Source organism: Theropithecus gelada, chromosome 3 (assembly GCF_003255815.1).
Source record: "Theropithecus gelada isolate Dixy chromosome 3, Tgel_1.0, whole genome shotgun sequence".
In the NCBI taxonomy this organism is placed as follows: Eukaryota; Metazoa; Chordata; class Mammalia; order Primates; family Cercopithecidae; genus Theropithecus; species Theropithecus gelada.
This window is the reverse complement of record NC_037670.1, coordinates 11,143,810-11,166,932: the sequence shown is the minus strand read 5'-3', so window position 1 is coordinate 11,166,932 and position 23,123 is coordinate 11,143,810. Positions and strand designations below refer to the sequence as shown.

Here is a 23,123-nt window from a genome sequence, read left to right as displayed (position 1 = left end):
AGGGAGGGAGGGAGGGAGGGAGGGATAGATGGATGGATGGATGGATGGATGGATGGATGGATGGATGGATGGATGGATGGATGGATGGATGGATGGATGGATGGATGGATGGTTAGATGGTTAGCCTAGAGGGAAGGATGGATGGATGATGGATGGATGGATGGATGGATGGATGGATGGATGGATGGATGGTTAGATGGTTAGCCTAGAGGGAAGGATGGATGGATGATGGATGGATGGATGGATGGATGGATGGATGGATGGATGGATGGATGGATGATTAGAAAGCAGTATGTGTCTGTAAGAATAGATTGACTCTTACTCATTTTCGTCTCTTGGAGTAAAGTCATCCAACTTGTAATACTCTGTCATACAGTATTTATTTGACTATTGTGGAATTTAAATTTCTAGGGTATTTTATTTTCTGCAAATCTCCCTTCCCTTGGAAAAACTCAATATGGATGTTAATTAGGTTTTACTAAAGTTCCATCGATTTAATGCAGTCATTCTTTAAATGAAACTGACACAAGGACCAGATGGCCAAAGGGAGCCCACGTTCATGTGTGTGGTTCTGAGGAGGGAGCATAGGATGCAGTTTGATAACAGCTAAGAGCCCTGAGGAGTTTGTTGCTGAATGTGGAGTATTCCATGTCTCGTCCCTCCCCCAGTCATTTTCCAACTATGTCACAACTCTCTTTGCTAATAATATGTTGCACAGCATTTTATGTCTACAAAGTACCATTTCCATGATGTCGCTCACCCTTCCTCACCACCCTGTGCCCGAGGCATCATCACCATTCTGAGTTACCAACAAGAGGGGTAGCAAAGATTCCAAGGGGCAAAGCAGGGACTCCCACCTCCAGGCTCCAGCCTCTCCTCCCCTCCACCCTCTCCTGGTCCTGTCCTGAAATCTTTGGCTTCCTTGAACCTTGTTATGCCCAGGCAAATGCCACGATCGTGCAACTGTATTCCCACCACCTCCAATGAGTGTCCCCAGCCTGACGGGATCACACGTTTGTCCAGCCACCTGCACAGAAAAGCCTCATGGACAGCTCTGCGAGGTCAGAAATAGACCGAACAGGGTCACTCGGTTGGAAGAGGTGGTAGTGTTAGAACCCAGGTGTTTGAACTCGGTTTAATATTCATTCCACTCTCACACACACACATAAGGGCACATGACCACTATTAATCAAATTTTTAAAAACTCAGCCAGGCACAATGGCTCATACTTGTAATCCCAGCAATTTGGGAGGCCAAGATGGGCGGATTATCTGAGGTCAGGAGTTTGAGACCAGCCTGGCCAACATGGTGAAACCCTGTCTCTACTAAAAATACAAAAATTAGCCGGGCGTGGTGGCACACGCCTGTCATCCCAGCTACTCAGGAGGCAAGGGGAATCACTTGAACCCGGGAGGCAGAGGTTGCAGTGAACTGAGATTGTGCCACTGCACTCCAGCCTGGGCAACAGAGCGAGACTCCATCTCAAAAATAAATAAAGGGAATTTAGCATAAAGTCATTAATGTTGACTGTTTCAGCCTGGGTGACAGAGCGAGATTCTGTCTCAAAAAAACAAACAAACGTGAGCTCCGTGTCTGTTTCATCTGTTCCCCTCTAAGCATAAACTTCCTGAACCTTCTAAGTCCAGCCAGGTGGGCCAGTGGTCACCGAGATCCCTCCTTGCTGGGGGACAGAATAGGCCTGTCCCTGCTTTGTTGCTGTTCTTTGGCCTTGTCCCCTGCCTCCTTTCGTGGACCACCTACGAGGACCTAGAGGGACACAGTACTGGGGGCGGGAGCTGGGAAAGACCTGCCATGGTGCACTGATAGAAATTGAGACTCACTTGGAGAAATTTCCTCTGAAACACAGCAGACTCTTAGTGCAGCCCTTTGAGCAGATGAAGGAGGGTAAAAAGAAGACCATCCCTTCAGCTCCAGCTGCGTGCCAGAAGCTTCGCTTATATTATCCCATTTCATCTGCACAGCAGCTCAGCCCGGAGGGGAGAGGAGTAAATGGGCCCAGAGAGATCAAGTAACTTCGTTGAAGCTTGTCAGCCTTGAGCTGAAACTTGGACTATGATGTCGAACTCAGAAGCCCATGCTTATTCTATAAAGCCTGGAAAGTATCTTGGAATTGCTTTAGAAGTAGGAAAAGAGTGGAAACCTGTGAGATTACACTGTCTTCCAGCATAACAAGAAAAGAGAAGCCAGTTGGGTGTGGTGGCTCACACCTGTAATCCCAGCACTTGGAGAGGCTGAGGCAGGAGGATCACTTGAGCCCAGGGAGTTTGAGTACAACCGGGGCAACATAGTGAGACCGCATCTCTACCAAAAAAAAACAAAAACAAAAACAGAAACCCATGAAATGACCCATGGGTACATAGGAAAGGAGAGAAACTCGTTCCTAGGGCTGTGGGAGGAATGACCGCAGGCCTGGCCTGGGAAAGAGCTTTGCTTTTCAGGGAGCCCCTTGGTGTTTGGGGACTTAGGAGAGCAAGTCTGGCCCCAAGATGTGGGGCGAGGCATCCCTACAGAGCACACATCAGCAGATAAGGGCCGTCGCTCTAGGAACACAGTCTTGTCCTGGCGCAGGCATGAGGAGGGCTCAGAAGTCTGGCTGGGAGCATTCCTGCCGTCCTTACTAAGGAGCTACCACTGTGGACCAGGACACCCCCATGATAGGAGCAGATTCCCGGGGTATAGACACTGCTTCCCTTTTCACACTGTCTCCTGAATTTTCTCCTGGGTTCCCACTTAGAAGAGCAGAGAAAACCAAACCGATAAGTCACTGATCTTGGAGTCAGATCTGGATTTGAATCCTGACATCATCATTTGCCAGCGTGACCTTGAATATCTCATGTCCACTTCTCTGTCCCATCCATATAACAGGAAATCTCTCTCACAGAGTGTAGACATGATATGCACATGTTTAAAGATGATGGCATAAAAGCAGTGCTGGATGGGAGCTGGTAGCTAGTTATCGATCATAGAACCCTCCAGGTCCTTTAACCTCTCCAATAGCCGTACTCTTCCAGGATTTAACCTTCTGGGGCTCTCCCTGTATCCCTGTCCCATCCACACTCCAGAGTAACCTCATCTGGGCCGTTTGGGGCTGGCTTTTCCACATTTTTGCCTCTGGCCTGGGCCTGTCATCCAACGTCAGGCCTCCCTGGGGCTCCCACTTTGGGCACCTCACTAACTAATAATCTTCACTTCCCATGTCAACACAGGCACCTCCGTATGCCCCATTTCAGGAGAGGTAACCAGCCCCTAGTTGCCCTGGCCAGAACTCTGGGAGAAACTATGTTCACTATTAGATCCTGTGAATTCTTTTTATTGTTATTATTATTATTATTTACTATTATTATTGTGTTGGGCTCTTGCTCTGCTGCCCAGGCTGGAGTGCATTGGTGTGATCATAGCTCACTGCAGCGTCAAACTCCTGGGCTCGAGTGATCCTCCCGCCTCAGCCTCCCGAGTAGCTGGGACTACAGGCGCACGCCACCACTCCCTGCTGAGACCCTGTGAATTCTATTCCCCTAACCTCACTGGAATCGGCTCCCTCCTTCCCAGGAGTTAGCTTCCTCCCTCTTCTTTCCTGGACTGGTCTATCTACCACCAGTTGCTGTCCTGTCCCAAGTGATCGCTTCATTTCCCACCCTGATTGACATCCTCAGGGACTCCCCCTCAGCATAAGCTGCCGCCCCTGGGCGTGGTCCCCTGCACCTCCCTCCACAGGCTGGCCCCTACCTGCCTCCTCACCTCACGTCTCCCCAGTCACCTCCTCTGCTCCCAGGCACGGCAGGTCCCTGCCCTTCTCTGAACAGGTCACTCTGTTTGAACACGTCTCTGTGTCTTTGAATAGCCCTCCTCTCCCTGCTGAAGCCTTGTCCCTCCCACCACGAATAAAGATGATCTTTGTCTTCTTTAAAACTTGCCCTAAGTTTGCAAAACACAGGATGCAGAGCAGCGTCTGTAATAGCCTATCATTTGTGTTTGAAAAAAAAAAAAAATAGGGCTGGGCATGGTGGCTCATGCCTGTAATCCCAGCGCTTTGAGAGTCTGACACGGGTGTGTCACCTGAGCTCTGGAGTTTGAGACCAGCCTGGCCAACATGGTGAAACCCCGTCTTTACTAAAATACAGAAAATTAGCCAGGCATGGTGGTGTGCAAATGTAGTCCCAGCTACTTAGGGTAGGAAAATCAGAGACAGGAGAATCATTTGAACCTGGGAGACAGAGGTTGCAGTGAGCCAAGATCATGCCACTGCACTCCAGCCTGGGTGACAGAGCGAGACTCTGTCTCAAAAAAAAAAGGGAAGACAGTGTATGTCTATAGATGATTGTAAATGCGTAAGTACCTCTGGGAGGATGCCCAAGACCATCTTTACCTCCAGACCAGGCAGCTGGAGGACAGGTGGATGTGGATGGGAGGAAGACCTACTTTTCACTGTCAACTTTTGTTTTCACTTTGCTTTTCTTTACAATTAAATGACTTTTAGTGTATTCACCAAGTCGTGCAGCCATCATCCTAATTCCAGGACATTTTTGTCAGCTCAGAAAGAAACCTCATACTGGCCGGGCGTGGTGGCTCACATCTGTAATCCCAGCACTCTGGGAGGCCAAGTCGGGCAGGTCACTTGAGGTCAGGAGTTTGAGAACAGCCTGGCTAACATGGTGAAAACCTGTCTCTACTAAAAAAGAAGTACAAAAACATTAGCCGAGCATGGTGATGGGCACCTGTAATCCCAGCTACTCAGAAGGCTGAGGCAGGAGAATCACTTGAACCCCGGAGGCGGAGGTTGCAGTGAGCTGAGATTGCACCACTGCACTCCAACCCAGGTAACAAAGTGATACTCTGTCTAAAAAGAAAGAAACCTCATACCCATTAGCAGTCACTCCTCATTTATCCCAACCCCAAACCTTGGCAACCATGAATTCCCCTTCTATCTCTGTAGATTTGGCCATTCTTAACATTTCATATCAATGAGATCAAATAATATATTAGTTTTTTGTTCCTGGCTTTTACTTAACCATGGTTTCGATATTCATCTGCGCTCTAGCATATACCAGTACTTGCTTTCATTCTTTTTATAGCTGAATAATATTCCATTGTATGGATATCCCATGTTTTATTTATCCAATTATTAGCTGATGGCCATTTGTAGTTTTTTTTCCTACTTTTTGGCTTTTATGAATAATGCTTCTATGAATATTCATATACAAGTTTTTGTGCAGGTAAACATTTTTGTCTGTCTTGCCTATGCACCTAGGAGTAGAATTGCTGGGTAATAGGGTAACTATTTTTAACATTTTTAGAAACGGCCAAGCTGATTTCCAAGGTGGCTGCATGATTTTACATTTCTGTCAGCAGTGTAGAAGGGTTCCAATTCAATTTCTCAACATCCTTTCTAACACTTAGTATCATCTTTTTTTTTTTTTTTGAGACAGGGTCTCGCTCTGTTGCCCAGGCTGGAATGCAGTAGTGTGATCTCAGTTCAATGCAACCTCTGCCTTCCAGGTTCAAGTGATTCTCCTGCCTCAGCCTCCTGAGTAGCTGGGATTATAGGCGCGTGCCACCACGCCCAGCTAATTTTTTTGTATTTTTAGTGGAGACGGGGTTTCACCATGTTGGCCAGGCTGATCTCGAACTCCTAACCTCAGGTGATCTGCCCGCCTCAGTCTCCCAAAGTGCTGGGATTATAGGCATGAGCCACCGCGCCTGGCCCCATTATCTGTCTTTTTGATGATAGTCATCCTAGTGGATGTTGTGGTATCTCATTGTGGTTTTGATTTGCATTTCCCTAATGAGTATTGGCATTGAGCATCTTTTCATGTGCCTGTTGGCCATTTGTATCTTTGGAGAAATATCTATTCAGATCCTTTGCCCATATTCTAATTCAATTACTTTTATTAAATTTTTTATTTTTAATTTTTGTGGGGACGTATATATTTATGGGGTAGGGCACAGGGCACATGAGATGTTTTGATACAGACATGCTATGTGTAATAATCTCATTATGTAAAATGGAGTATCCATCACCTAAAGCATTTATCCTTTGTGTTACAAACAATCCGATTATCCTTCTTTAATTACTTTTAAATGTACAATTAAGTTATTGACTGTAACCACCCTGTTGTGCTATCAAATAATAGGTCTTAATTCGTTCCTCCTGGCTTTTTTGGTACCCATTAACCATACCACCTTTCCGGCTCCACTACCCCTCCCAGTCTCTAGTAACCATCCTTCTACTCTCTGTCCAAGAGTTAAATTGTTTTTATGTTTATATCTCACAAATACATGAGAATATGAGATGTTTGTCTTTCTGTGCCAGGCTAATTGTTTTTTTTATTTAATGAGTTGTAAGAGGGCTTATATATTCTGGAGTATCTTTTCAAAACTTCCATTCTGCGGGTTGTGTTTTCACTTTTTTTTTTTTTTTGAGACAGAGTCTCACCTTGTTGCGCTGGGTGGGTGCGGTGGCACGATCTTGGCTCACTGCAACCTCTGCCTCCCAGGTTCGAGCCATTCTTCTGCCTCAGACTCCTGAGTAGCTGGGATCACAGTTGTGTGTGCCACCATGCCCAGTTAATTTTCGTATTTTTAGTAGAGACAGGGCTTTGCCATGTTGGCCAGGCTGGTCCCTAACTCCTGACCTCAGGTGATCCACCTGCCTCAGCCTCCAAAAGTGCAGGGATTACAGGTGTGAGCCACTGCACCCAGCCTCTCTTTTCACTTTCTTGGTAGCATCTTTAGAAGCACAGAAGTTTTACATTTGATTAAATCCAATTTATCGATTTTTCTTTTGGTATTTCTGCTTTTGGCATCATACCTAAGAAACCATTGCCTAATCCAAGGTCATAAAGGTTTATACCTGTGTTTTCTTTTAAGATGTTTTATAGTTTCAGCTCATACATTTTGATCTTTGATTTATTTTGAGTTAATTTTTTGCATATGGTGTGAGGTAGGGATCAAACTTTGCTCTTTTGCATGTGGATATCCAGTCGTCCCAGCAACATTTGTTGAAACACTGTTCTTTTACCATGGAACTGTCTTGTCACTCTTGTCAAAAATCAGTTGATCATACTATGAGGGTTCCTTTCTGGGCTGTATTGATCTATATGTTTATCCTTATGCCACTACCAGTTCTGGTCAATGTAGCTTTGTATTTAGTATTGAAATTGGGAGGTGTGACTCCTCCAACCTTGTTTACTTTTTCAAAATTATTTTAGTTATTTGGGGTCACTGCATTTTCGTATGAATCTTAGAATCAACTTGTCAATTTCTGCAAAGAAGCCAGCTGGGTCTTGGCACAGGGGTTCTTGCCTGTAATTCTAACACTTTGGGAGGCCAAGGTGGGAGGATCACTTGAACCTAATAATTCAAGACCAGCCTGGACAATATAATGAGATCTCATCTCTCCAAGAAAAAAGTTAAAGATTAGTCAAGCATGGTGGCTCATTCCTGTAGTCTCAGTTACTTGGGAGGCTGTGGCAGGAGGATCACTTCAGCCTGGGCGTTGGAGGTTGCAATGAGCTGAGGTTGTGACACTGCACTCCAACCTGGGTGACAGAGTGAGACCTTGTCTCCAAAAAAAAAAAAAAAAGGCAGCTGGAATTTTGATAGGCATTACCTTGAATGTGTAAATCAACTTGGTGACTATTGCCATCTTAAAAATATTAAGTCTTCCAATCCATAAGCATTGGCCATCTTTCCATTTAGTTTAGTGTCTTTCAGCAGTGTTTTATGGTTTTTAGAGCACAAGTTTCGTATTTCTTTTGCCAAATTTATTCCTAAGTATTTTATGCTTTTTGTGATGCTGTTATAAATGGATTTTTTTTTTTACTTTCACTTTTAGATCATTTATTGCAAACATATAGAAAGACAAACGATTTTTTTTACAAGGATACTTTGTTGCACTGAGCTTCACTTTTTTATGCTTTGAAGATAATTGTGTTTTTTCACAAATTGAAGTCTGTGGCAACCCTGAGTCAAACAAGTGTGTCAGCATTATTTTCCCAACTGCAGTGCAGTGCTCACTTCATTTCTCTTTGTCACATTTTGGTAATTCCCACAGTATTTCCAATTATTCACTATTATTATATCAGATATGGTGATCTGCAGTCAGGGAGCTTTGATATTACTATCATAATTGTTTGGGGACACCACAAACCGTGCCCCATATAAGATGGCAGACTTAATTGATAAATATTGTGTGTGTTCTGACTATTCCACCAACCAGCTGTTTCCCATCTCTTCCTGTCTTCGGGTTTCCCTATTTCTTGAGACACAACAATATTGAAACTAGTTGAATTAATAATCCTACAACGGCCTGTTTAATCAGATGAAAGGAACAGTCACATGTCTCTGACTTTAAGTTACAAGCTAAGAATGATTAAGTTCAGTGAGAAAGGCATGTTGGAAGCTGAGGTAGGTTAAAAACTAGACTTCTTGCACCAGTTAGCCCAGTCATTAGTGCAAAGGACAAGTTCATGACGGAAATGAAAAGTGCTGCTCCAGTGAACACATGAATGATAAGAAAGCCTTATTTCTGATAGGGAGAAAATTTTGGTGGCTGGATAGACAATCAAACCAGCCACAACATTCTCTTAAGCCAAAGTCTAATTCTTTTAATTGGGTCTTAATTCTCTCAAGCCAAGACCCTGAGTCTTCAATTCTGTGAAGGCTGACAGAGGTGGGGAAGCTACAGAAGAAAAGTTGGAAGCTAGCAGAGGTTGGTTCATGATGATTAAGGAAATAATTCATCTCCATATACAAAAGTGCAAAGTAAAGCAGCAGATGCTTTGGTGGCAGCTGCAGCAAGTTATCCAGAAGATCTAGCTAAGATAATCAATGAAGATGATGGCACTACACAACAGATTTTCAATGCAGGTAAAATAGCCTTCTCTTGAAAGAAGACATAATCTAGGACTTGCATAGCTAAAGAGAAGTCAGTGTCTTTTCTTCAAAGCTTCCAAATGCAAGCCAACTCTCATTAGGGGATAATGCAGCTGGTGACTTGAAGTTGAAGCCATTGCTCATTTACCATTTGGAAAATCCTACAGCCCTTCAGAATTCAGCTATACCTACTCTGCCTATACTAGAAATGGAATAATAAAGCCTGAATCACAGCATCTGTTTACAGCATGGTTTACTGAATATTTTAAGCCCACCATTGAGACCTACTGCCCAGAAGAAAAAAATATTCTTTTCTTTTTTGAGACGGAGTCTAGCTCTTGTCGCCCAGGCTGGAGTGCAATGGCACAACCTTGGCACACTGCAACCTCTGCTTCCCAAGTTCAAGTGATTCTCCTGTCTCAGCCTCCTGAGTAGCTGGGATTACAGGCTCCCATCACTATGCCTGGCTAATTTTTGTATTTTTAGTAGAGACGGAGTTTCACTATGTTGGCCAGGCTGGTATCGAACTCCTGACCTCACGATCCGCCCGCCTCAGCCTCCGGAAGTACTGGCATGAGCCACCGCACCCAGCTGATAAAAAGGTTCCTTTTTTTTTTTTTTTTTTTTTGTCTGAGACAGAGGCTCACTCTGTCACCCAGGCTGGAGTCTAGTGGTGCGATCTCATCTTACTGCAACCTCTGCCTCCTGGGTTCAAGTGATTCTCCTGCCCAGCCTCGCAAGTAGCTGGGATTGCAGGCGCTTGCCACCATGCCCGAATAATTTTTTGTATTTTTAGTAGAGATGGGGTTTCACCATGTTAGCCAGGATAGTCTTGATCTCCTGACCTTGTGATCCATCTGCCGCAGCTTCCCAAAGTGCTGGGGTTACAGGCATGAGCTACCGTGCCCAGCCAAAAGGTTCTTTTCAAAATATGACTGCTCATTGACAGTGCACCTAGTCAACAAGAACTCTGATGGAGATGTACAAGGTGAGTGTTGTTTTCATGCCTGCTAACACAACCTGCATTCTACAGCACATGGATCAGGGAGTAATTTTGACATTCAAGTCTTATTTTTTAAGAAATACATTTTGTAAGGCTACAGCTGCCATAGATGGTGATTCCTCTGATAGATCTAGGCAAATTAAGTAGAAATCCTTTCCTTCTGGAAAGGAGTCACCATTTTAGATTCCATGAAGAACATTTGTGATTCACGGGAGGGGGTTGAAATAGCAACATGAACAGGAGTTTGGAAGAAATGGATTCCAACCCTCATGGATGACTTTGAGGGGTTCAGGGCTTCAGTGGAGGAGGGAACTGCAGATGCGGTGGAAATAGCAAGAAAACTAGAATTAGAAATGGAGCCTAAGATGTGACTGAATTGCTGTAACCTCATGATGAAACTTGAATGGATGAGGAGTTGCTTCTTATGATGAGCAAAGAAAGTGGTTTCTTGAGATGGAAACTACTCCTGGTGAAGATGATGTGAATATTGTTGAAATGACAACAAAGGATTTAGAATATTCCATAAACTGAGTTGATAAAACAGTGGCTGGGTTTGAGAGGATCCACTCACATTTTTTAAGAAGTTCTGTGGGTAAAAATCTATCAAACAGCATTGCATGATACAGAAAAATCTTGTGTTAATGAAAGAGTCAATCAGCGTAGCCAATTTCATTGTTTTCCTATTTTAAGAAATTGCCACAGTCACCCCAACCTTCAGTAACCACAACCCTGATCAGTCTAGCAGCCATCAATACCAAGGCAAGACTCTCCACCAGCAAAAACATTACAACTCCCTGAAAGCTCAGATAATCGTTAGCATGTTTTGGCAATAAAGTATTTTTTAATTAAGATATGTACATTTTTTGAGACATAGAGCTATTACATACTTAATGATATAAACATAACTTTTATATTCACTGGAAAACCAAACAAATTATGCGACTTGCTTAATTACAATATTCGCTCTTTTTGTCATATTTGCCTTTTTTTTCTGTTTTTGAGACAGTCTCACTCCAGGCTGGAGTACAGTGGCACAATCTCAGCTCACTGCAACCTCCACCTTCTGGGTTGAAGCCATTCTCATGCCTCAGCCTCCTGAGTAGCTGGAATTACAGGCATGTGCCACTACACCTGGCTAATTTTTTTTTTTTTTTGTACTTTTAGTAGAGACAGGGTTTCACGATCGTGGCCAGGCTGGTCTCAAAGTCCTGACCTCAGGTGATCCACCTTCCTCAGCCTCCCAGAGTGCTAGGATTACAAGCGTGAGCCACCGCACCTGGTCTGTTTTTACTTTCTTATGGTGGTCTGGAACCAAACCTGCGTTATCTTCAAGGTACGCCCATATATTGATCTTGCATTGTGCAGTCTTGCTGAATGTGTATGTTTTTATACCTTTACAATTTTTTTTATTGTACGCATATATTATCTACTCACAACAATGGTGATGTAAAAATCTCAGGTAGGCATTTATCCCCTAGGAAGCCTGCCCCCCACACCCCCACCGGGATTTACCCAAGGGAGGTAGGGTAGGGGAGCATTACCCCATCTTAAGCTTTTTGGGAGCAGCAGTAGGAATCTCTGTCTCCCATAGGCTGGGATAGAACACCACCTAGCGCATCTTAGCCTCCTTAAACAACTTTATTGACAGAATGCAGGAAGAAGTGAAGCAGGGGTGAGCAAGCAACCAGCACCTCCTTCCTCTGAAGAGCCTGCTGCCGGCAGGTTTCCCTGTTGTCTAAGCCGTGATCTGCCGTACTGGAGCATTTACTTGCTCATTCTGGTTTTGCACTGTGGGGAGAGAGAAGACAGCTAATCTTTCTTCCCCAAGACAGCCTTTCAGATAGATGTTGACAGCCAGAATGGCAGACGTACTTGGAAGGGCTTCGTAAACTCAAGGAGAATAGAAATGCTTGTTGCTTTTTTTATCATCTTGGCTTTTAATCTTGTGCTATCCCCTGCCACAAATCTCCTCTATGGATCCCACATCCTTTCTCCAAGCCAGCAGGTTCTTCAGGGCCTCTCTAGTTTTCCTCTTAGAAACTTTACTAAGTGGGGCCAGGCGTGGTGGCTCACACCTGTAGTCCCAGCACTTTGGGAGGCCAAGGCAGGTAGATCACTTGAGGTCAGGGGTTCGAGACTAGCCTGGCCAATGTGGTGAAACCCCATCCAATAAAAATACAAAAATTAGCCGGGCATGGTGGCGGGTGCCTGTAATCCCAGCTACTCGGGAGGCCAAGGCAGGAGAATCACTTGAACCTGGGAGGTGGAGGTTGCAGTAAGCCGAGATCATGCCGCCTCACTCCAGCCTGGGTGACTGTGAGACTTCATCTCAAAAAAAAAAAATTAAAACCCTCAAGCTTTGGCCTGCGTAGGTGTCTCTTTCGGACAGCACCCGGGTCAGTCTTAGCTGACTTCTAGCGTTTCACGTGGCCCTTCAAACCATGCTTTGCTGTTGAAAACATTCTACAGCCAGACTTTGAGTAAGACAAAACTACTCTATCATATCCCTGCAGCTTTGTTGATTTTTATTGGCCTATGGTCTGACAGAGCTCATCGATTTGAAAATTCTTTTAATGGCCTGTGTTTATTTCTGAATCATTAGCTTGTAAACTCCCGGGGTATACAGGCTAGTGGATTGTTCTTGAATATGCCATTGTCACTGTGGTCTTAAATGTTGCTTAGGGGCCGGGCGCAGTGGCTCACGCCTGGAATGCCAGCACTTTGGGAGGCCGAGGCGGGCGGATCACGAGGTCAGGAGATTGAGACCATCCTGGCTAACACGGTGAAACCCTGACTTTACTTAAAACATACAAAAAAAATAGCCGGGTGTGGTGGTGGGTGCCTGTAGTCCCAGCTACTCGGGAGGCTGAGGCAGGAGAATGGTGTGAACCCAGGAGGCAGAGCTTGCAATGAGCTGAGATCGTGCCATTGCACTCCAGCCTAGGCAACAGAGCAAGACTCCATCTCAAAAAAAAAAAAAAAAAAATACGTTGCTTAGGGTCCTGGTCCTCCAGGACTTTCCACATCTTGGCTTCCTGCTTGGTTTTATCATGATGGGGAATAACCTATGGTGTGGTCGAAAGAAAGGTGCTGACTTTGGATTTATTATTGAAGGTTAGTGATGTTGACCTGGTTCCTATCCAGACAGTGTCCAGTGTCAGATACTTGATGTAGGAGGTTCCCACATTTATAATCACAACAGCTCAACAAGGAGGGAGTTACTACCCTCACTTAATAGACAAAGAGACCAAGGCTTCAGTGTGTATGTGTGTGTGTGTATATATATATATATGTGTGTGTGTATATATATGTGTGTGTGTGTATATATATGGTTTTTTTTTTTTTTTTTGAGACGGAGTCTCACTTTGTTGCCCAGGCTGGAGTGCAGTGGCATAGTGTCTTGGGTCACTGCAACCTCCACCTTCTGGGTTCAAGCAATTCTCCTGCCTTAGCCTCCCGAGTAGCTGGGACTACAGGCACCCACCACCACACCCGGCTAATTTTTTTGTATTTTTTTAGTAAAGTCAGGGTTTCACCATGTTAGCCAGGATGGTCTCAATCTCCTGACCTCATGATCCGCCTGCCTCGGCCTCCCAAAGTGCTGGGATTCCAGGCGTGAGCCACCGCGCCCAGCCAAAGACTTCAGCATTTAAGTAACCTGCCTCCCAGTCACCCAGCCAGTGTGTGCTGGAACTAGGATTCAAACCAAAGTCTGTCTTTCCATCAAACCACATGCTCTTTCCATTGACCACGTGGCCCCCAGCCCCAGTGTGCAATGCTGGATGTTGTATCCCTAGGAGGGGCCAGGGGCCAGGTTCCAAGTAACTTGGTGGGTTTCTGCATCTGAGAAGTGAAGCTGGTGAGACAGCAGTTCCTTCACTGTTTTCCAAGGGCTGCCACTGCTTTGATCTTCAAAGCAACCAAGATGTATCACCCCACTTCGCAGATGAAAAAACTGAGGCCCAGATAGGTTAATTCAATGGCACAGGCAGAGCACCTGTTTTATGTTGGAGCTGGAAATCAAACCCTGGTGTGCCAACAGCATGCCCAGGCTCTTGGCTGTGTGTGGCGTGGACTTGCCTACCACACGGGCATGGCCAGGCCCCTGTGGTACACTGGAGAGATGAGCCTTTTTTATTTCAAAATACACAGCACTTCTTGGCCGGGCACAGTGGCTCATGCCGGTAATCCCAGCACTTCAGGAGGCTGAGGCGGGTAGATCACTTGAGCTCAGGAGGGAGCCACTGTGCCCGGCACTGTATGTTAATCTCTTAGAGATACGGCCAACTCTTGAGATCTGTAACCATCAGCTTTTACTAGATTATGCTGCAGTAACAAACAAACTGCTACAAATCTCAGTGGCCTGTGGCAACCAGAGATCATTTCTTGTTCATATTTCATGTTGGCTGGGGGTTGGCTGTGACTGTGCCCCAGCCCTGTGGGTGATCCGCATTCTAGGATCTCAGTAGAGGAAGCAGGTCCTATAGGGTCCTCGCAGCAGAGGGAGGGAGCACACTGGCTCTTAGATCTTAACGCTCAGATAAGACACCATCACTTAGATACCATTGGCTAAAGCATTTCATGTGGCCACACCTGACATCACTGGGGAGGGAAAGCGCCCAGGAGGAAGTTGCTGTTACACCACAAGTCACGTGGCAGTGGGCAGAGATGTGTGACGCCTCCTCCAGGGAGCCTGGGTGGTAGTTGGGAGTGGCAGCAGCATATTCCGTGTGACTCCGGGAACCCACAGCACAGCCCCGCTGGCACTCGCGTGGTTGGGCAATTTCTCACCCCTTCCATAGCTCAGAGACCTGGTGGATTTCTATGAACTCATTTTCCAAACCTAGTTTTTATACTATCATAAGCAGGTACTGATTGAGAGCTAGATTAAAATACCTTCCTATGGACATTTGTCTTTATCTTATTTTATTTGAGACAGGGTCTCACTGTCACCCAGCTAGAGTGCAGTGGTGCCATCATAGCTCATTGCAGCCTTGACCTCCTGGGCTCAAGGGATCCTCCCAAGGAGCTGGGACCACAGGCATGCACCACCACACCCACTGAGCTAATTTTTTATTTTTTGTAGAGACAGGATCTTGCTACGTTGCCCAGGTTGATCTCGAACTCCTGTGCTCAAACGATCCTCCCACCTTGGCCTCCCAAAGTGCTGGGATTATAGGCGTGAGCCATTGTACCTACACATTTGTCTTCAAATGTAACGCTTAGCCAGGCACGGTGGCTCATGCCTGTAATCCCAGCACTTTGGGAGGCCGAGGCTGGTGGATCACTTGAGGTCAGGAGTTCGAGACCAGCCTGGCCAACATGGTGAAAACTGTCTCTACAAAAATACAAAAATTAGCTGGTCATGGTGGCAGGTGCCTGTAATCCCAGCTACTCGGGAGGCTGAGGCAGGAAAATCGCTTGAACCCAGGAGGGGAGGTTGCAGTGAGCCGAGATCGCACCATTGCACTCCAGCCTGGGTGACACAGCGAGACTCCTTCTCAAAATAAATAAATAAATAAGTAAATGTAACACTACATTAAAAAAAAAAAAAAACCTCAACCTTATGAAAGTGATGTTGCTGAACACATAACCGTGGAATCCAGTAGCAGCCATTAGAGCAGATGTGCGGGTTACCGCAGGAAGACAGCTGGAGAGCGCTGTGGGGTGTGTACAGTAGAGAAAGACACCTCCCAGGAGCTACTACCAGCCAAGTGACTGTCATCATCTCACAGCACACCAAACAAATGCTTACTACACAGATAACTCTTTACATATTAAGCATTTCTTTTTCTTTTTTTTTTTTTTTTTTTTTTTTTTTTGAGACGGAGTCTTACTCTGTCGCCCAGGCTGGAGTGCAATGGCGCGATCTCGGCTCACTGCAACCTCCTCCTCCCAGGTTCAAGCGATTCTCATGCCTCAGTCTTCTGAGAAGCTGGGATTACAGGTGCCTGCCACCACATCCAGCTAATTTTTTTAGTTTTAGTAGAGACAGGGTTTCACCATGTTGGCCAGGCTGATCTCGAACCCCTGACCTCAAGTGATCCACCCACTTTGGCCTCCCAGAGTGCTGGGATTACAGGCGTGAGCCACCATGCCCAGTCAAGAACTCTTTACATATTGAGCATTTTCATAAATATGTATACCTGGATTCCTGAACCGTTGGGTCACATCTGCAGACCATGCAGTTGGCCATTGCAGAAGATATTAAAAGCATATTAAACACCCACTGTGTGCCCGTGCTTGGGAGGAAAGACAGTTGACGCTACAGCTTAGTTTTCCAGGAATTCAGGATCCCTGAATCAGTCAGCCTTATCTGTCATCCTAAAACTCCAGGACAGCCCCAGGTGGTGGTGGGAGTGGCCGTGGCTGGGAGATGGATCTGCTCTGAGCCTGGGGATCAGGGTAGCATTCCTGGGAGGCGCCTTCCAGGCGGAGGGGAAATTGCTCATGTGTTCTGGGAATTGGGAGTGACTGGGTGTGGCAGGAGTGTGAGGCATGGCAGAAGGTGAGCCTGAAAAAGAGGCTGATCCCTCAGAGCAGGACAGGTTTTACCCAAGGCCGCAGGCCAGTGTCTAACCGTCTCTAGATCCATCCCAGTTTAGCTTCTTCTAAATGGTTTTGTGTCTGTGCGATAGTGTGTGTGAAATGGGGTTTTGTTATGTTGCCCAGGTTGGTCTTGAACTCCTGGGCTCAAGCGATCCTCCCACCTTGGCCTCCCAGAGTGCCGGGATTACAGGCATGAGCAACGGTGCTGGCTCTAAATGGTTTTAAGGGCATGGTACCTACCTCAAGCTAACATGCACACAGGCACAGCAAGCGGGAACCCTAGCCTAGGATCCTCTCTTCAGCAATCCTTGCCTTAAGACCTCGCCTCAGACGTTTGCTCATTCAGATCCCTCCCCTTCTCAGAGGCAGCTGTGTTACCAAGCCCTGGCTTGCACCTCCAAGGCACGCAATGGATGGGCTGGGCTCCCTGCAGGATGGCCGCGAGGGGATGGGGGGCCAGCATGAGCATGAAGATGAGCAGGATATTGTCCGTTCCTCTCTCCCTCCCACGGGTGCTCTTCCTGGCCAGTAGTCATGTGGACATCTGGGGGGAAGCTGTCATGTGTGGCAGTCACTGTGTTGTGTCTGGTACTGGGGCCCTGGCCAGGGTAGGTCAGTGACTCGTCCAACCCCAGGAGGCCGCTGCTGTCTCCTCGAGCAGATGAGGTGGGGCTGGCATTCAAAGCTCTGGCTCCCTCCCCCGCTCCAGACTCAGAGCAGCCCAGGAACCCAGCTCCAGGTCTGGAGGAAGTTGTGTGTGCATTGGGTCTCACAGCATAGATGGGTTTTGAGTGGACGGAGAGGCTAGCAAAGGGTGTTTCGAGTAAGCAAAGCATGGAACTAGGAGGTCACCGGCTGCAGCAGGGAAGTCACACGAAGGGACAACCCGCCGCCGACTGGGTGAGCTGCAGAGGGAGGATGGACCGAACTCCAACTTCAGGGTCATTCTGGTTTTTTTTTTAAGACAGAGTCTCGCTTGGTCATCCAGGCTGCAGTGCAGTGGCTCAATCATAGCTCACTCCAGCCTTGAACCCCTGGGCCCAAGTGATCCTCCCACCTCCCCGTCCAAGTAGCTGGGACTGCAGGCGTGTACCACCGTGCCTGGCTAATTTGTATTTCGTAGAGATAGAGTCTCACTCTGCTGCCCAAGCTGGTCTTGAATTCCAAGGCTCAAGCCCTCCTCCCACCTCGGTTTCCCAAAGTGCTGGGATTACCGGTGCTTGCCACCATGCCCAGCTCATTTTTATTTTTGGTAGAGATAGGGTCTCACTCTGCTGCCCAGGCTGGTCTTGAACTCCTGCCTCCATTTCCTAAATTGTTGGGATTACAGGCATGAGCCACCACGCCCAGCCCTGAGGCCCATTCTTGTCTACGCGGCTGAGGGGACTTCATCGTTTAGAAAAGGATCTTTTAAGTAGTCTGTTTTAAGAAACCTCATGGTCTGTTTGCATACTGAATTAATTAAACTCATCAGCCTGACTGTGTTCCTCAGGACTGGGCTGGAATTTCCCTGTGTTAGTGGAGGAGGGCACGCAGAGAGGACTGAGAGTCATGGTCCCAGTGATACAGCTCCAATGAGTGGAGGAACACTAGGGTTTTTGGTTTTTATGCTGGTTTAGATAAAACGACACGGACACACATGGAGTGGTTGTTTTTTGTTTGTTTGTTTTGTTCTGAGATGGAGTCTCGCTCTGTCACCAGGCTGGAGTGCAGTGGCGTGATCTCGGCTCACTGCAACCTCCGCCTCCTGGGTTCAAGTGATTTTCCTGCCTCAGCCTCCTGAGTAGCTGGCATTACAGGCACCTACCACCATGCCCGGCTAATTTTTGTATTTTTAGTAGAGATAGGGTTTCACCATGTTGGCCAGGCTGGTCTTGAACTCCTGACCTCAGGTGATCCACCCGCCTTGGCCTCCCAAAGTGCTGGGATTACAGGTGTGAGCCACCGCTCCCGGGTCAGTGGAGTGGTTTTAAAACCCCCGTGTCCATGGGGCTGGGTCCTTCTGCTTGCTGTAGGGGAGAATCTGCTGTGGCCCTGTTCCAGCTTCTGGTGGTTTCCTGGTCATCTTCCTCTTACAGATCATCAACCCAGTCTCTCCTTCATCTCCCTGTAACATCCTACCTGTCTACATGTCTGTCTCTGTGTCTAGCTTTCTCCTTCTTATTGGATCCTATTGGACGAGGGCCCAGGCTAATGACCTTGCCTTACCTTGATCACCGGCAGAGACCCTAGCTCCAAATAAGGTCACCTTCGCAGGTATTGGGAGTCAGGACTTCATCGTCTTTCAAGAGACACAGTTCAGCCCGTTACAGCCCCGAAGTGTGCCGTGTAAATTACCAAACCCCACATCCCCGGGAATAACCCAAATGGGAGACCGGAGGACAGAGTTCAGGATCCTTCCAGATCCCAGCCCTTGCCTCCAGGAGACGCAGCCACCCGGTACCCTCAGTTGGAATACCTGGGAAGTGAGGGGCCCTCCCTAGGCAGATCCTAAGCCAGAAAGAGAAGCCTCTGTGTGGCCATTAAGTGGTACGGACAGCAGCCAGGGCGTCTGCCCAGCTTTCTGGACGGACTCTGCTACCCACCTGCCTCTCCTAGAACTGAGCCCCAGGGAGTGTTCCAATTCATCCGGAGAAGCAACTCTAAATCCATTGCTTACTCCAGACATCTATAATATGCGGGCTTAGGTACAGTTGAAACAGTGCCATTTAGACAGTTCCCAAAATTTGTAATAGATATTGAGAAAGGTACATGATACGACAGGGAAAGAAAGCACAACGCACAATCTTACGTATAGGCTGATTTCAAGTACGTACATACACACGTGCGTTTTAAGCTGCTTGATTGAGATATAATTCACATACCATATAATTCACCCATTTAATGTCTGGAATTCATTGACTTTTAGGATATTCACAAAGTTGTACGGCTGTCACCACAAACAATTGTAAAACATTTTCATCACCCCAGAAGGAAATCCCACACCCGTCCGTTGGCATCCACCAGCCCCTCCTTCCCATCACCCCCAGTCCAAGACCACTCATGTATAATACGTCTCTCTTTTGTTTGTCTGTGTGTCTGCATTTCATGTAACTCTTTTTTTTCTTTCTTTCTTTTTTTTTTTTTTTTTTTTGAGGTAGAGTCTTGCTCTGTTACCAGACTGGACTGCAGTGGTGCCATCTCAGCTCACTGCAACCTCCACCTCCTGGGTACGAGCGAAGCAATTCTCCTGCCTCAGCCTCCTGAGTAGCTGGCATTACAGGTGCACGCCACCATGTCCGACTAATTTTTGTATTTTTAGTAGAGATAGAGTTTCATCACCTTGGCCACGCTGGTCGCAAACTCTTGACCACGTGATCCGTCCACCTTGGCCTCACAGAGTGCTGGGATTACAGGCGTGAGCCACTGTGCCTGACTGAAACCTTTTTTTTTTTTTTTTAATATAATTAGAAAAAAATATTAGAAATAAAGACTTGACAGTTTGACTCCTGCCTGTGAGTGGCAGATTTTAATTATACTTTTAAGTTTTTTTCTATATTTTTGATATTTTTCTGATCACACAATAAGCATGAGTTGCTAATAATGGGGGAGGGGGTTATTTTAAAAACAAAGGGCGGTCTTGTCATATTAATAGTCCTTGTAAGCAAGGCATGGTGGCTCGTATCTGTAATCTCTCCTGACCCCCGAGGTCAGGAGTTCAAGACCAGCCTGGCCAACATGACGAAACCCCGTCTCCACTAAAAATATAAAAAATATTAGCTGGGCGTGGTAGCGCACTCCTGTAGTCTCAGCTACTTGGGAAGCTGAGGCAGGAGAATCGTTTGAACCCGGGAGGCGGAGGCTACAGTGAGCTGAGATTGCACCACTGCACTCCAGCCTGGGCAACAGAGCTAGCCTCCGTCTCAAACAAAAAGTCCTTGTAGATTGTTCTGAAACTCTACTTAACACCAAATTCCCAACCTTGTTTTTTGTTTTTGTTTTTATTTGAGACAGGGTCTCACTGTGTTGCCCAGGCTGGAGTGCAGTTGTGTGAACACAGTTTACTGCAGCCTCAAACTCCTAGGCTCAGGCAGTCCTCCCACCTCAGCCTCCCAAGTAGCTGGTATTACAGGTGCATTGCCACCCTGCCCAGCTAATGTTTTTTGTCAAATTTTGAAATTTTAATTTGTAGATATCTCATTATTTTGCCCAGGCTGGTCTTGAACTCCTGGGCTCAAGCCATGTTCCTGTCCCTGGCTCCCAAAGTGCTGTGATTACAGGCGTGAGCCACCACACCTGGCCCAGAATCACAGCCTTATCTTACCGGGTTGAGGGGGGTCGAAATGTGTCTGAGTTCCAAAGAATTGACTTCAAATTTGAATCTTGGTGCACAGCTTGTTAGAAGGTGGAAATGCTTGCATTGCACTAGGCTGCTATGCGTTCAGTTTTCTAGGCCCAGCTCCCACCAGCCATCGTCCCCCAGTTCTGAGCACCCCACATCCTTAATCAGGAGACCTCTTTCAGCTCTTAACAAACTGCCCGGTGGCTCAGGTGAGAGGCCCTATAATTAAACCACATCCTTTGCCTCTGTAATAACATCAGAGACAGCATAGTTCTAGGAGGGGACAGACGGAATATATAATTTCCTGTCCTTTGCCTGAGCCAGTATGACATTGGTACATGTGCAATCTTGCATGTTTCGGCTGTAAAATGCAATCTGTTGTCTCAGCAAGTGTGTAGGTAAGCTGAATATTCTACCAGGTTGGTCCAACCATGGCAGGCATATGCGTCCAGCATAGTTGATGCGTCCAGCATAGTTGATGAACAGACGTCTACACTAGGGGAAACTGGCTCAGCTAGTCAGTTCACAAAACAAACCAATCCTGGCCACTGTCGCAAAACCTCGCCAGTTGCCTAATCTGGAATCCCGGGCACCGTCCTCGATTCACCTTGTTCTTCTGGGCCTCACGTCAACTGTGTGTGTCGCTGATCTCTCCATCCGCCCTCTCCTCCTCCTCAACACCCCCAACCACTGCCCAGTGCATCTCACTCGGATGAAGGCAGTGACGTCCGACGGGTCTCTTCCTCCCTGCCCCCTCCTGTGCTCTTTCCACCCTGACCACTGCCCAGGTGATGAGGGTCTCCCTGCACCATGTACCCTTGTGCCCCTCAAAATCTCACCCCACTTGCTTGTCCACCTGCATCACCCACAGCTCCCGCATATGTATCCGCATTCCCACCCGGCAGACTCTCGCAGGTCCCCTATGCCCCATGGTGTGTTGTAGCAGTGTTGGTGGACTCTTAATCTGGAATGGAGCACAAGTTGACATGCAAATAAGTGTCTTAAAACAGAACACACAGGCCAGATGGCCAGATGCGGTGGCTCACGCCTGTAATCCCAGCACTTCGGGAGGCTGAGGCGGGCAGATCACCTGAGGTCAGGAGTTGAAGACTAGCCTGGCCAACATGATGAAACCTCATATTTACTAAAAATACAAAACTTAGCTGGGCATGGTGGTGGGCACCTATAATTCCAGCTACTTAGGAGACTGAGGCATGAGAATTGCTTGAACCTGGCAGCCAAAAGTTGCAGTGAGCTGAGATCATGCCACTGCACTCCAGCCTGGGCAACAGAGCAAGACTCTGTCTCAAAAAAAAAAAAAAAAAAAAAAAAAAATTAATGAAATTCTTTGCTCCCGGGATTTGAATGTGTTTGTCCATTTACATGCAGTGTCTTACCTGTCCACCTGGGTGAAATGCTTTTAAAGACTCTGCTCTAAGGTCACGACTTTACTGCCTGAAGGTCTGTTCTCCATGTCCCCAGGGATTTAATTACTTGTTAATTACATACCTGTCTCCCTCCTAGACCCTGAGCTCCTGGGGGTAGGAACTGTCTCTTCCTGCCCACCTCTGATCCTCAGCAGTGTCTAGCACATGGCCAGCTCTTAAGTCAGTACTTGGAGAAGAAAAAAGACCAGGAAGGGCGTGCCAGACCATTCTGTATGGAAGATCCACCCAGTGTTCCCTGCTGTATAGTGAATGGCTCCATACTCTCAAATCTCTGCCCCTCCCTCGTTTACCTTCATGAACAGGGTACTGTTGTGTTTGCAGGCATTTCCTCTAAGAGGCTGAAGCCCAGTTGTCAAGCATCTGTGCGGAGGAATCAGACTTCCCCCTGCTACAGGAATTCACTAGATGTGTAATGCTTTGTAAATTACCTCTTGACAAATATTGAGCTCTTTGTTTTTCTTTCTTTCTTTCCTTCCCTTTCAGATTGATGCACTGAGTAAAAGAAGCAAGGAAGCTGAAGCAGCTTTCTTGAATGTCTACAAAAGATTGATTGACGTCCCAGGTAAGCCCCGGCACTAATGGCCCACCACTTGGGGGCATTGTGTCTGGTGAGTCGGTGGGTTTTGGGCCCATTCTTCTTGGCTTTCCTAAGGAAAATAAATATGCCATCAGTGGCAACTTCCCCCAAGAAACCAGGGAGTGCAGGACACATGAATTCTCCACAACCCAGACTTTGGGTATGAAAGGAAATTGGATGTACTTGTTGAAGTACTCATGTAATCTCTAGGGGATGACTTTGTAAAAGCAGAGACCCAAATCTCTGAGGCTACAGCATAAAACACTACGCGTACTGCAGAGAAGATGCAAACCCGATGTGTGTGTGCTGTGCAGAAGTCCCTCGTACTTT

At 46.8% G+C, this 23,123-nt stretch overlaps 1 protein-coding gene across 8 annotated transcripts in view; it reads left to right on the top strand.

Annotated features, from left to right (window-relative positions):
• The window catches only part of CUX1 (cut like homeobox 1), a 472,214-nt gene that overhangs the window by 234,929 nt on the left and 214,162 nt on the right, over positions 1-23,123 (top strand). For all 8 annotated transcript variants that reach the window (XM_025381011.1, XM_025381007.1, XM_025381006.1 and 5 more), the window contains one exon: positions 22,700-22,778. In XM_025381011.1, the coding sequence (XP_025236796.1) occupies positions 22,700-22,778 (79 nt within the window). The remainder of the gene's footprint in view (positions 1-22,699; positions 22,779-23,123) is intronic.